Here is a 14,227-nt window from a genome sequence, read left to right on the forward strand (position 1 = left end):
CCTCATAATCCTTATCAAAACAGTAGGTCATCAAGGGAAACAAGAGGGGCAGTTAGATAACCATGAGGAAAGCTTTCAAACATACTATCCTTTTACGCAATTATGAAATTACTCATTTTGATGGAGATTTGTAGTATCGTTAGAAATGGATGTGATATGAACTGAAGAGTAAGAAATATGGCAATGGTAATACTTATAAGTCACCAACTGATCTGTGAATTGAAATTCTCTTCTGTAGTCCACACCTCATTGAACTCGGACAGCTTAGCTTCACATACCAAATGCAGCATTTCAGTACAGCCTCGCATATCAGCATAGTATTTACAATGTTCATATGTAAACAAAATCATAGGATCTGCAACGATCTTCTTAGATGTAGTAATTACAGTGTGTTGAATCATGAAGATTTTAGGGCATCATACATTCTACACGACGAGGACGAGCTACACTGTCGTTGACCTTTAATTGAGGTCTGCTCAGATGAATTACAGGGTCTCAATACCTAATTCTAGTCGAGAATTACAAAACCGCAGCTATTTGTCACTCACACCTCTATACGATGAATGATATACATGACTATTGGCCATTGTTGACATGCTTCGCTAACAATCTCTTGGCATTATACATGTCTGCGACTGCCAGAAGTCCCACCAAAGACGCTGGGTATCAAGAGTCTATCAGATTGCAACTACACTCCAGAACTGTATAACTTCTTCAATGTATATAAGCACAGCGCCTCCAACATCTGTTTCAGGACCATGATAATGCCAATTGCAACTAGCATTAGCCCTTGTGTGGTTGTGCACACCGCTAGGTAGTTGCCTCAAGATAACTTGGCCTTGGGCACTATTCACTTGACCCGCTATTTCTTGATGAGGAGTCTACATATGTAATATTAAAGATTTGATTGCTGATACTGCTGGATTTGATAAAAGGTATGAAATAGAACTAGAACAAATTTATACCTCGTGAATGACGCTTCCCCTCCATTGCCTCTTTCTTTTCCTGGCAACTGTGACAAAGGAAAGGGCCATCCCAGGGGCGCAGCTTTCCTGGCTTTGACAAACCCTCGTGTATGGATATCCCCTGACCAGATTCCAAGTCAATTTGGCAAATTGCACATGCAAAGAGTTTGAACATATTCCGGACTGGATATTCAGAATTAAGCCTGCATTCACCGGATATCAAATGTTAGGCATGGCATCATGATCTAAAATTTTGGATGTTTCTGAGCTCCAACTAAACATGACGTTTTGAGAAGACAAATTTGTTATCACTTGTTTCATCACCTCATGGTCTTCTCACATGATAAATCACCATGATTAACAGTTGCTTCTTGATGAGTTTGAGAAATTTATAAATGAGTGAAATGCACCAAGGGTCCTTTAATTTTATCTAATTCTTATGTAGGTCCATAAACTCTAGAAGTGGGCATCTGGGTCCTTAAACTTTTCAAGCACTTCACTCTATGTTCACTTCAGGTCCAATTATGGACCTAGATCTCACTTAGAATGAACCAATTAAAAAGTTTAAGGACCCAAATGTTCACTTTAAGACTTCATGGACCTAGATGAGAACCACAGAAAAGTTTAAGGACCCTGGGAGCACTTTACTATTTATAAATTAACATAAATGGAAATGAAAACATTACATTAAGCAGTTAAAGATATGTCACAGATTGAGAAATGTGTGGGGAACAACATGCTTAAGTGTCAACAGAACAGCACGTCCTTAATTAATGACAAGTATACCACCAAGAGTCCCAAATTATAACACCGTGGTTTCTCCCAATATTTTGTAAAGGTGTTTTATACTTGGCAACATACAACAGCATTTGATATGCCCTCTCAGGAACTAAACTTTTGCAGTCAAGGCATGGCATGCGCCATTATAATATGATCTAAAATAGTTTGTATTCGAGCACAAACAGTTTCTGCATCGCAGAAAGATCACTTTCAGTTGAACATGACAAGGTATTCCATTAAAAGGTGGATACTTCCAGTTAAATGGAACCAAGCAAATAGCAGGAAACATCATACTTCTTTACCAACTACAAGCATCTTAGCAACAGTAGTGAAAGAGTGCTCCCTAAATGATAGTCAATTTATTAACTGGAATGTTTAAGTTCATAGTATAATTATTTGCCAACTGTTATGCATCCATCATCCAGATGAGGTAAGGGTACAAACCTCCTTGAAAGGGATGGACATCCATCTTCAAAGACTTCCTCCACAAAATCTGGTTCGGAATAATTATCTTTGGTAGCAAGAGATAATGAGTCAGATGCTGTTTTCCTCAAAAAGAAGCTTTTGAGAAGGCCAAGGCCTTTTCCTGGTGTTTTTGGAGATTCTATAGTGGATTTTGGTTTCTCTGGTGGTATTATGTCAATGACAATGCAAGTGGTATCGTCTCTCAATCCTTTTGATTCCACTGCTTCCTGGAAACAATGGACAAGTTAGAAACAGCACAACAGAGGATTTCAGGGCATGTTATGAGGGTCAAGTAGGGTATTAGTACTGTACCTTGACAATTTGATCAGCTGCAGCCTCTGGAGAAAGTCCCCGTGCACAACTAAAAGCGACTTCGGCAGTTAAAGCGTCCCAAACACCATCGCTTGCAATAATAAGGCGCCCTCCAGAATTAGACAACTACAGCAAGCATTACAACACTATAATTTTTCGAAATATGGTCAAAATAAAACGAATTAAAAAAATACTTCAGAGACAATCACATAATAATCCTGTCATAAAGAAAACATAGTTATAAGCCTACAGCAATGAACAAATTTTGGAACTAATGAAGCAAGAATAAAAACTGGCGGTCACTTCATATATACTGCAAGATATATAGCTTGACAAAATGATCTAACTTCTGAATGTAACCAGGTAAAGATACAGAAGAGAGTACAGTTTGACCTCAAACATTAGCCAACTTACAAGGACAGTCGCATAGCAACAAAATACAGATGATAGAATAATAAGAACATCAAAACATTAACATTTAGTAAATCTGCAAAAGTGTGGAGTCCGGTTTTTCCAGAAATTGTATGTGAAGTAACTTTTTGGACATTGTACCTTCATCTGCTTCACATAAGGAACAGGAATGATATATTCACCTACGTCCTGATCACCAATTGATCTTGACAGGCATAGACCACCTGGCCAACATCTAAGGGGACCAATCTGGATGGGGGAAAAAGGAATCAAGGATCAATAGAAAGGTTAAATCAGATCTACAAACCAAAATACAGCACTGTAAAGGAAAACTATGGAAAATATCTATATGTACGGCCATTAAAATGTCCAGGGCGGTACTCACACACAGGTTGACTTTCAGTCACATAAATTCAAAAATAAATAAAATAATAGAATGGAGACTAGTTGCAGAAGCACCGATTTGTCAGTCAATTCAAGAGCTGCAACATTTCAGTCAAAAGAAAAAAATCAAGAGCTGCATCCAGCTGCCATCTAGCACGACTTAAAGCCCCACTCACCTAATGAAAACACTACATGTTGAATAGCTTGACATACGCCAAATTAGTCACTAATAGACAGCAAACAGACCAAGGCTGCTTTTCGAAGAAAAAAAAAAGGGCACCACCTCGGAAACTTTAACAAAAAAATTATTGAATATTGCACCAAAAACATCAACAATAGAAAGCATGTTGGTTTCATTAAAGAAAGCTCTTTGGCTACCAACTGCATACATTAGATGGGAAACTTTTGGGTGACCACAAAAAGGCAAAGAACAAACCTCAGCACCACCGACGACATTTAGCCTTCCAACTTCACCTCCACATTCCGTTACACGTCCAACCCTTCAAATCAAAAACTAACCAGTGAGAAGGGCCAAACGTATAATAGGCAGAGAACAGTACCGTCCGTGAGAAAGCAATCTTACTCCTCTTCACTAGAGTCAAAACGATGGTCGGCCGACAAATAGTAGATGGATCCCTCGGCCTCAAGGACGCAGCGTGAATCACCAACGGAAGCAACAGTTACAACGGAGCCATCAATTATGACGAGTGTCACGGTCGTCCCCGAGGAGTGAGCTGCAGTTGGCAACCAAAGCTCAGCTCTTCTTGTACTGGTTAGTACGGTGTACTACCACCAGACCATGTACACGGTCAATTCGAATCACATAACTACCGCCTCGCCATAGAGATGACACGTTGAGTAATGATAGATAGATGTGCCGCTACTCTACTGAACCATGTAGTACCGTGAGGTACTTGCTATAGTTGCTGGTTCCATGAATGGAAGGAATTCGAATCACCTTTGGTCTGGAAATCCTTGTCGGTCTTGACGAACCCCGCGACGAGCGCCCTCGGGAGCGCGGCGAGCCACTCGTCCCTGCTGAGATCGGTGGGGACGCAGCCGAGCACGTTGCCGAGGAGGTGCTCCTTGGCGTACACCGCGGCGGCGCTCCCGTTGTGCCCGTCGAACAGCTGGGGAGAGCGGGGGCCGGTCTCAGAAACACGAAGCGGAGCAGACCAGCATTGGGTGGGGCACCGGAGGAGGCGCGGATGGATGGAGAGAGAGGGGGGACGCTTACGGCGAAGGCGGAGAAGGAGGTGGACGGCGCGCCGGGGCGGCGCTCGCAGGCGGGCTTGAGCAGCGCGAGGTCCTCGCCTTTCTTGGCGCGGCCGGCCTGCCCCGCCGCGACCGTGGGCCGCTCGACGCCGGCCCCCGCCGCCGCGACGCGCTCCGCCGACGCCTCCCGCCGCAGCAGGTCCCCGAGCGCCACGCTCCCGGCCCGCCTCCTCACGCCCCGCGCCGGCGCCGACGACATCGTGTCCCCGGTCAGATCCCGGCAGCGGCGGTAGATCGGTCGCGGGCGTGCAGCAACAGCATCGCCGCGCTGGCTGGCGCTAGCTAGCACGCTGGCCTAGCTAGTCTGGTCGGGGAGCACGAGCACGAGCGCGCACTCGCCTTTCCGCCCGCTGGCTGCCTGCCGTGCCGCGCTCGCTCGCTCGACTTTTTGGGGCGGGGCAGGGGTGGTGGGGGGTGGGTTTGGCTGGCCGGGACCCCGGGGCTGGCAGCTCGGCGCTCGGCGCGTTGCTGTTGCTTTGCGGGATGGGAGGGACTTGGGAGAGGGGAGAGCGGCGGGGGGGCGGGGGCAAGCGAGCGACCCGTCACATGGGGCGCGCGGTACAGGACGCGCAAATCCAGCCCGCTCCCACGCGCGGCGGCCTCGCACTCGCGCTTCGCCCTCGGGTGAAACGAAACGAAACCAAATGGAAATGATCCCTCCAAAGCGGAGAGCGGCAAAGGGGAGCGGGAGCGCGCGGGCGCGGGCGCGGCGCACTAATGACCGGGCGGGGGCGCGTGCGTTTTTAACGCCGGGACGCGGCAGGTGGGTGGTGGGTCAGGCGGGCCGCGGCCAGGTGGGGAAGGAGGAAACGGACGAGGACGAGCCGGTGTGCGCGCTGTCTGCCCGCGAAAATGCCTTGGCGTGGTAGGCTGGTGGCACCTGACCGACCCGGGCAGTGGGAGCCCAGCAGCAGCAGCGCGGTCGTCCGTCTCGCCGTCCCGGTCTTCGCCGCGGACGAGGTCGTGGGTTTTTTTAAGGCTCTGCATCTCCGGTCGTCCAGGTCTTCTGCAGTGGCCTGTTGCTGTACACAGCATGAATTTTCTGCGCCCTTTGCATGTGGACTGTGGCTGCGAGAACGTTACTGTCCTACAAGTGCAGGATCTGATACGCAGACGTCGATACGAAGAGGATGGCATGGGTAATCTAGAATTGGGTTAGAGTTATTATTAGTTATTAATGTTAGTCAATTTATTCGAGTTTGAGTCAATCCATTTACATAATATCGAACCTATTATAATCAACATTCTCTATCTCCTTAAATGAATCGTCAGTGCTCCCACCTTCCTTAAAAAAATACGCAGACAGCCGAGTCAGCTAAATGGAAGTGGTTTGCATTGCACGAATCTTTGAGGTCACAAAACAGCACGTATATACCGCTGAATGTTTATTTTTTTTTATTATATTCCTTTTTGTGCGACGGGGAATATTAATAATGTGTTTGGTTCGAGGAATCACCTCATCCTAGATGAGATTGTCCATCATGAGTTGATCCTACAAAATTTAGCGGGATAACCTCATTTTTCATGATTATATTATTATTAGTTTGTGAGGGATGTGGTGAGGGATCAAACCCATTCCATTCCACGAACCAAACAACAAAAGTGATGAGTAAGAAGATGAAGCATGACTCCATTTCTCAAACCAGACACCCCATAAAATCTTCTATTCGCCACAAAAGATTCATGTCTTTCGTGCTACCAATTCAAAACTTTCTTTGGTGTTGGTATATATGAAATCGGCTCTCCCTTTTTTACACTTTGGCTCTTCCATTGCCTACTCCTACTGACATTTGATACGTTGTATGCTGGTTCATCAGTGTTGTATCTCCAACGGTACGAGGTACAGCTAGTTCTATGCCATCAAATGTGAAAGGGAGAAAGCAAACACGCAGTCTTCACTCTTCAATACGTCACTGCGAGGGAGGTGCATCAGGAAATGCGAGAGGGTCTCTCCGCTCCATGCTCTTGCTTTTGCACAATCCAATGACTAAAAAATTGATTATGGCAGCTTTAGAGCCTGACCTTCCCATATTAATATTCACTTCTACAACGAATCTTTCTGTGATTGTGATTCGAACAAGACAAGGTCTATAGAACAAAACAAAAAACTGATGACCCAAGGCTGAAAGCAAACGGTAATCGCTCGAGAAGAGATTTCGTTCGGTTTTCTTTGTGCATTCGCGTGGGTGCAACCAAGGAAGTGCCGGTCTGATTTTGCCCGCTCCTTATCATCGACTGACTCATCCTTGTTTCCTACCGCGCGTCAACTTGGCGGGATCGACGCGAGCTGCCTCCACGACCCGATCCAACACAGCAACATCTTTGGGCTGTTCCTGTCACCTCGCTTTCGAGCTTGGAACTGGTTTAAACTCTCCTCTTATATATTCTACAACGATGAAAGGGCTCTATCTGTTTTTTTTTCCTATTTGATTTTAATCTTGTTGTCTTCCTCCCAAGTTGGTGTCTCTGCTTACCACGACCTGGTTGCTGTGGGGTGGAGAGACGATGACGGAGCTCGTGCTTGGCCGGCAGCCGACTGCACCGGCGCGGAACGTTTCCGTGGTGCTACGTGGAACGGAGGAAGCAGTTGCTCGCAGCTGCCACTCAGGTCTGATGGACGACGGCGATTGGATCGAGGTGACGACCGGCGAGAGTCACGAGACCTCGTCGCTTAATGTCACCAAGCTGTTAATAAGCCATCGCACTAGAAATTTCATTGGAGTTTCAGGCGACGAACTGATCCGAAACACATTTATCAGTGACTGACAGCAGGCCGGACATACCCAATGGTCCGAGAAAGAAGCCTGCAGATCGAATAATCGGTCCCGTGCCCCAGTTTCAACGACAAATCCGAGTCCTCCAGCTGGTGTCAGCAACGCAGCTGGTAGCCTCCAAATGGCCGAATGAGCAGACAAGAAACTTCTGCTACCAGACGAGCCGAGGACAGGCGACGGGCTTAACGCCCCGTGAATCTCGCCCGGATTGGCCGAGCGGAGGAGGAAATCCGAGAATGAGACTGATCCGGCTGTTGGTTTTGGATGGCAGCTGGTTGCTTCCGAAGACTGCTAGGCACGCCTGCACTGCACATGCGCGTACGTGTTTTTTCTGAAGATTTTTGTTTGGTTTCGGCAACGGCAGGCTCTACGAGTTCTTGCTTGCTCTCTTGTAGTGCCAGGTGCCACCGTGCCAGCTTTCGACAGGCACTCGACGAAACTTTTCTCGTGTGTAGATAAAGAATGAACCGTGTGACAAAAGGTCGCAGCTTTGCAGGGGATAGGAGAACAACACATGTGCATTGGATTTGGATCGACAAGCTATAAACAAAAAAGAAATGTACAATTCTGCAGTGCAGCGGCTGACTTTTGTCTGAAGTTTCGGCACGTGAACGCCTGATCAGCATCTGCGCAAATGGCGCCTTTCTGTTGATGCGACTAGTCGACTACTCTAGTGTACAGAAACCTCCTTGCTAGGCTTGAAATACACAAAAGGCACTGACAAAACGGCGTGCGATATTTACTGAAAAGGAACGAAAAAACCGGGAGCTATCTGATCCTAAAGATGGCTTAATTACACTTCGAGATTGCTGTGGAAATTACACATCGAGCTGCGTTATTTCGAAGAATGAAACCGAGTGGCTCGACGCCGAGGATCTGCACGAGCCGTCTCGCTCGATGGAGTACGCGATGAGCAGCTTCACGACGTGCCTGTACCTCCTCCTGTACGTCGGGAACTTCGACAGGCTCCTCACGATTCCAACCAGCCTGCCAATACGTAGCCATTAGTCAATACAACAAGGAGAACTGACACAGATGAGGAAGATGAAGGTATCTGTCCTCATTCATCGCACACTTCATGAAGAACTGAATGTAACCGTTGTAATGAAATGAACAGAAATCAATCAAACCAAGCATGGTTTTCTGAAGAAACAGCATCAAGAGGCGGCATATATACCTTCTACTGATGGCCTGAATCTGTGCCAACCTCACAGGATCCTGGGGCATCTCGGCGCCGTTATCCCACACGCTAGTGCTCGCGGCGTTGCCAACGAAGAGGGTCAGCTTCTCCAGGAACCTCACTTCCTCTTCGGTCATCTTCAGCGCCTGTATCTGCTCCTTGAGCACCAGCACGGGGTGGAAGAACCAGTCCAGCAGCCGGTCCTGGGGCCTGTTGTGCTGGTTGACCTCGACGTTGCCCAGCAACAGCCCTCCGGCGCCGGCCTTGATCGATTGCAGCACGGTGCACAGCAGGGAGTAAGAAGGCAGGCCCAGGCTTATGGTTTCATGGCCGCTTTCCTTTGCCCTTAGCCACTCGCTCAGGCCGACGGCCGTAATGACATTCAGGTTCAGAAGGTCCCTGCCCCTCTGCTCGCATGCCTTCATCATGCCCTCCCATATCTGCAAAACAAGGAGCCAGATTAGGACTTCAGACATAATTTAAGTCGATCAAGATGAAATGCAAGTAAGAAACATATGAGGCTGTATAATCATCTATCTTTGGTAGAAAATAAGCCAAATTGCTGGAATCATCAGAAATATGATCTACATACTATTGGCCATTGTCAAGATTTTTCTGATGCAGTAAATCGATACTGAATTATCAACACTGAACTCCCTAATCTTCCACCCGATAGGAACATCAACCAGCATAAACTAGCAATCATAAAAGAACTAGTTAGCCTGATTATTAATAAACTAACTGCCACTTGGGATAGGCTTGTCTAATTTCTTTATAGTGGCCACAATACAAGGCAAACTCCCATACAAAGAAGCATTGCAAATTTGCAACTGCTGCTTTTGTGAGGTTCCTTTCGTTGGTGAATCATGATATTGCTTTGCTTTACAAGGCAGACTCCCATACAAAGAAGCATTGCAAATTTGCAATTGTTTCCTTTGTAAGGTTCCTTTCGTTGGTGAATCATGATATTGCTTCGCTTAGAACTAGCCCACCTAATCTAAGATACCATCAATGCAACAATTAAAACGTCTACCTGTACCTACTCTTGTGTGCCCCTTTCATTTATGCCATTTCCACAATTAGAACTAGCTCACCTACCAAAGAAAGCGTGACCACAGCAACACAGATTTGTCTTGCTATCGCCTCTACTTGGCTACTTGGGTGATGGAGCAGTATAGTTCACAGTATAGTCCCATTCATGACACTGGTACCTTACATGGAGCGAGCAAACCTAATAAAAGATAGCATGGACACAACATCTGAAAAAGTGCTTCTTTCTTTCGTGATATTAACACACATAAATTTACTGCCAAAGGAAATAAGGAATAGGCCTTTGAAATTTCTGAGCTTGACACTGCCTTTACTCTGAAGACAGGGGCAACATTGATGGGTAGCAGCAATTTCCTCTCTTCAGAATACATAGGAAGACGTATTGCAAACATTAAGTAGAAAAATGTGTGAACTATAACTAGAACTATAGTAAATTACACAGAAGTTCCTAACATGAGACGCATTTTTAACAAGTTTGCGGGGATTGTCAGAAAAGATTTCTGAGGTGAAAGTGCGAATAATGGTGTGTCAGAGTAAATTGTGTTCAGGCTGCAGACAAGCTGGGAATGCCATATGAAAGGAACATACCTGGACCATTTTGACTTCCTGTATAGCCTCTCTTACTGATCTTGCAGGAGCCAAATTCGGAACCAACATTGCTGGTGCTTCACCGGAACCAGAAGGATATTCAGCTCCTTTGACAGAGGCATTTGTTCTGACTGAGAACTCTGTGGAGTTGGATGATTTCCTCTTTCTGTAGGAAGGCCTAAATGTTTAAAAATACAAGGTTAAACAATCAGTTAGTGAGGAAGAAGAACATGACAAAGGACATCAGGATGTTCAGATCAGAAAGGTCAAGGGGAAATCTAGTACTTAGGGAGAATTGTTCCTTCACGAAGGTAAAGCCAGTCATTGGTGTACTCATCAAACTCCGCTACCATGGCCACCACATATGAAACTCCCCTTTGAAACGACTTCTCCTGCGACAGTAATGCAAGAACATTTGTAACTACTTACATCACATAAGCTTTCTCACAGATTAGCAATAATTCATCACTGGCAGTGTAGTAACCTGGAAGACAATGACTGCTCCGTAGAGGCCCACGAAAATGCTCGAGACAATAGCCAACAGGACGCTCCCAACCACCACCAGTGGCCAGAAAAGGATGGCCAGGCCAGCGATCGGCACGCAAACTGTTTCAAGGAACGGGCCTTCACGGCTGATGAGGTCGTGCAGCAGCCTCTGCCAGCCTTTGAAGAGCATGTAGGGGCTCTTGATCAGCGCGATAACCGTGTAAAGCGGTATGTCCACGACTAGCCCAAGGAGAGCAACAACTATACATGAAGGCACATCCAGCAGCCTGCAAACAATGTTCAAGGTAATTTTACAATGTGCATCCAGAAGTTGCATTTTTCCCTCATTTTTTAATTTGCCAATTGCCATATTGATTTCAAGAAAATGCAGGCAATGTGCGTTGCCAACAATCACGATGACAGGATTTGTGCAGAATATACTTCAGTAACAGTCTAACACGACAGATGACACATTGCCAGAACAGGGTATTTTATGGCAAAAAAAGGCTAAGCACGTCCTTGTCATGACAAAACCCATCCTTGTCACAAGGATTACACGATACGGAGCTAATCCTAAACAACCAAACGGTGGCAACTGGCAAGTACTGGGAGGACAGACAGATACCTTATTGAATGAGGCTCACGATTATGGGAGCTCTCGCGCAGCTCCTTGAGGTAGACGGGGTAGGAGTGGAAGCATATGTCCGCGAAGTCCCTAACCACCGTGCAGCTGCCCTTGATCGTGCCCCACGTCCCATCCTGCACGAACCAGAAACATCTCAGAGTTGTCTCTTGAGAGAGGCCTGATTAACAACTGCAGCACCTGAATGCTTTCGGCCTGCGTTGCTCTGATGCATTGCCTTACCACAATGCCGTGCACGAACTTCTTGGCCTCGCTCTCCTGCCGGAACGCCTCGAAGGTGGAGATCCACGGCGTGAAGAAGCCGTAGCCGAGCGCCACCAGCGCGCCGCCGAAGATGCTGAGCCCCAACCAGAGGCCGAACAAAACCGGCAGCGCGAGGAGTACGGCTAATTTCAAGCCCGCGTTGATGCGGTCAGTCCTGGATAAAGAATGCGGGTTGCAGAGCAACAACGATCAGTCAAGCAGTTTGACCATTTATCCTTCGCGAAAAAAATGCGATTGGCAACAGAAAAACGGATTTTGGAAACAGAGGGAAAGACAAAAGAAATACTAGTACTTGCCACCAAAATATTGACAAGAAGGATCTCACTGCAACGGGAGGAAAACTACGAATTGATTTTTTTTTTAATGATGAAACAGCAGGGGACAAGCCAAGAACAGAGCAACAAGAGTTGTTCGGAGGCTTACTTGATGAGCGAGTAGATTGTCCACCAGACGTGCGCCGGGAAGAGCACGAGTATGACGCTGACGTTGCCCAGGATCATCAGCGCCGCGGCCACGGGGCCGACCACCATCGCTGCTCATCCATTCGAGGAGCCAAGAAAGGTAAGCATACACGCAGGCGCAGAACCCCCCAAAGCACGGCAAGGCTCCAAAATCAAAACATGGCAAGACCAAAGACGCGGCTTCAATTTACAAGGAGGGCGTGCCTTTGATGCCGCCGAGGAAGAAGGCGGCGCAGAAGGAGAAGACCACGTAGGCGACGCGCAGCGAATGCTGCATCGACGCCATGGGCTCCGCGTAGTTGGCCGCCACCCACGCCTTCGCCGAGTCCATCGATCGTCGCCGCCGTCGGGCGACTGCAGCTCTGTCGGAGGCCTTCCCTCACATCCACGGCCCCCGCGCCTCCGCCTCCGTCGCCGCCAAGAACGAACGGGCGAACCACGCCTCCGCCGCTGGAATCAAGAAAACGAAGCGACTCCCCCAAACTATCGCCGCGCCCCTTTTGCGGAACGGACGGAGAGCACAAGAGAAAGAGGCGGACAGGGAAAAGAAGCGCCCCCTCTCCTCTCCTCTTCTCGCTTTCGCTGGCGGGAATCCGAGACCGGCCAAGCAGGCGGAGGAGGCGGCCGGCGCGGGACAACGTGAGCGACTTGCGCGACTAGACGCTCCCGGAGAAACCGCTTATAAGCTCGCGGGCGGGTCAAACCGGCGGCCGCGCTCGCGCTCGTGTTGGGTGTTCTTGCGGGAGCAGAGGAGGGGGAGGGGAGAGAAGGTTCGAGGGGTTTTGCCTGCCTTGTTTTATTTGGGATTATTTTTTTCTGGGATTAACTGCCCAGCTGCAAGCAGCCTAGGTTTGGGTAGTTTTTGTCTGAGCCCTCGGTGGGCCCCGGGGCAACTGACGAGCTGACGGCGTTCAGCGAGGAGGGGAGACCGATAGAGGTCGGAGTTAACGGCACGGCAGGTAAAAGGGTGACATGACACCATCCATTGCCCAGGGTTCGTTTATCCACAAGCAATGGTGAATTGACAGGCATCTTATATTGCGTGCTGGGACTAATCTCTGGTTCTAGGTTCTCCCAAAAACTTTCACTGACTCTGAATGTCGACGAAAGCGAGAACTTTTCTTTTGTCTTTTAAAAAAAGAAAGCGAGAACTTTTTTCGAGTAAGATCTAAGCACTTATATGTATATGTCCATCGTACCCTTCCAAAATGCAAGTTATTTTATTTTTTTCTAGATACATAAATTTTACTATGTATCTAAATATAACATATATATAGATGTAAAAAAAATTATGTATAAAAAAATCAAAAGACCTGCAATTTGAATGAATGGACTAGATCGTACACAACATGTCTAGATAAAATTAGAAAAAATTGCATAATCACGCCATGACTCTAAATGAATCTAGGTACTCATATATATTTCCAGTCAAGAAAGCACAATTTTTTTAAAATGAAATTTTAATTATTTTTAAAAAATGGTGAGAAAACACAATCTAATTTTAATAGAAAAGGGGGAGTTCTATTGAAGTTCAAATCTAGTTATGGAGGGGGGCTTGAGACCCCTGCTTGGATTTGCCCTTGCTACCGGAATCTAACCAGCTAAACTATGATACCAAGAACTTCATTGAACATGCACGTGTTAACTTCGAACCTAGCCTAGTTCGCCTATGTCTTGACAAAAAAAAGGACAATAGATATAAAGATGTTAATCTACTCAATGAGAACAAGAGCATTTAAATTGACTTACGATTCCTTTTTTAGAGGTGATGGATAAAAGGGTGAAAATATATTCACACTCTAAAAATAAAAAAAGAAAGAAAGAAAGAAAGAACATCTAGCTCGCTACCCTACAACATTTCTACTCCGTGTCTTAGGGGGTGTTTGGGAGGAGGGGGCTAAACTTTAGCCCTGTCACATCGGATGTTCGGATACTAATTAGGAGGACTAAACAAAAGATAGTTATAAGAGTAACTGCCCAGCTCCTGGTGTAAGCCGACCGTTCATTACGACAAGGCTTAATAATGCTATGATTTTGACTGGCTAAATACTGACAACATTGCAGATCATCCGTAACTGCTTGCGTAGGAGTGCACTCACATCCAACAAAAGGTAGTGCTCTCCCTGTATAGCCGACTTGAAGATAGTGTTGACTCAGTCTCATACATATCATGCCTATGTGTACCACAC

The 14,227-nt window shown here is 46.8% G+C and overlaps 2 protein-coding genes across 2 annotated transcripts; both read right to left on the reverse strand.

The window, feature by feature from the left end:
- Positions 1 to 249: 249 nt before the first annotated feature.
- On the reverse strand, positions 250 to 5,283 carry LOC101782760 (probable protein phosphatase 2C 40). The gene is made up of 9 exons (XM_004975719.2): positions 4,555 to 5,283; positions 4,276 to 4,447; positions 3,901 to 4,051; positions 3,754 to 3,817; positions 3,075 to 3,182; positions 2,523 to 2,648; positions 2,190 to 2,437; positions 966 to 1,168; positions 250 to 881 (listed from the first exon to the last, which is right to left on the reverse strand). The coding sequence occupies exons 1-9, from the start codon at positions 4,789 to 4,791 to the stop codon at positions 847 to 849; spliced, it is 1,344 nt and encodes a 447-aa protein (XP_004975776.1). The 5' UTR covers positions 4,792 to 5,283; the 3' UTR covers positions 250 to 846.
- Positions 5,284 to 7,867: 2,584 nt separating this feature from the next.
- Positions 7,868 to 12,855, reverse strand: LOC101783168 (uncharacterized membrane protein At3g27390). Its single transcript, XM_004975720.3, has 9 exons — positions 12,243 to 12,855; positions 12,001 to 12,109; positions 11,536 to 11,731; positions 11,296 to 11,429; positions 10,669 to 10,957; positions 10,470 to 10,576; positions 10,185 to 10,362; positions 8,544 to 8,986; positions 7,868 to 8,353 (listed from the first exon to the last, which is right to left on the reverse strand). The coding sequence occupies exons 1-9, from the start codon at positions 12,367 to 12,369 to the stop codon at positions 8,185 to 8,187; spliced, it is 1,752 nt and encodes a 583-aa protein (XP_004975777.1). The 5' UTR covers positions 12,370 to 12,855; the 3' UTR covers positions 7,868 to 8,184.
- Between the last annotated feature and the right edge of the window lie 1,372 nt (positions 12,856 to 14,227).

Source organism: Setaria italica, chromosome VII (assembly GCF_000263155.2).
Source record: "Setaria italica strain Yugu1 chromosome VII, Setaria_italica_v2.0, whole genome shotgun sequence".
Classification (NCBI taxonomy): domain Eukaryota; kingdom Viridiplantae; phylum Streptophyta; class Magnoliopsida; order Poales; family Poaceae; genus Setaria; species Setaria italica.

Coding starts and splice junctions, on each gene's coding strand:
- LOC101782760 (XM_004975719.2), bottom strand. CDS start 4,791: ATGTCGTCGGCGCCGGCGCGGGGCGTGAGGAGGCGGGCCGGGAGCGTG. Junction 4,052..4,275: donor CAAGGATTTCCAGACCAAAG/GTGATTCGAATT, acceptor TGCCAACTGCAG/CTCACTCCTCGGGGACGACC. Junction 2,438..2,522: donor CAGCTGATCAAATTGTCAAG/GTACAGTACTAA, acceptor CATTGTTTCCAG/GAAGCAGTGGAATCAAAAGG.
- LOC101783168 (XM_004975720.3), bottom strand. CDS start 12,369: ATGGACTCGGCGAAGGCGTGGGTGGCGGCCAACTACGCGGAGCCCATG. Junction 12,110..12,242: donor CTTCCTCGGCGGCATCAAAG/GCACGCCCTCCT, acceptor ATGGATGAGCAG/CGATGGTGGTCGGCCCCGTG. Junction 10,363..10,469: donor GAAGGAACAATTCTCCCTAA/GTACTAGATTTC, acceptor TTAAACATTTAG/GCCTTCCTACAGAAAGAGGA.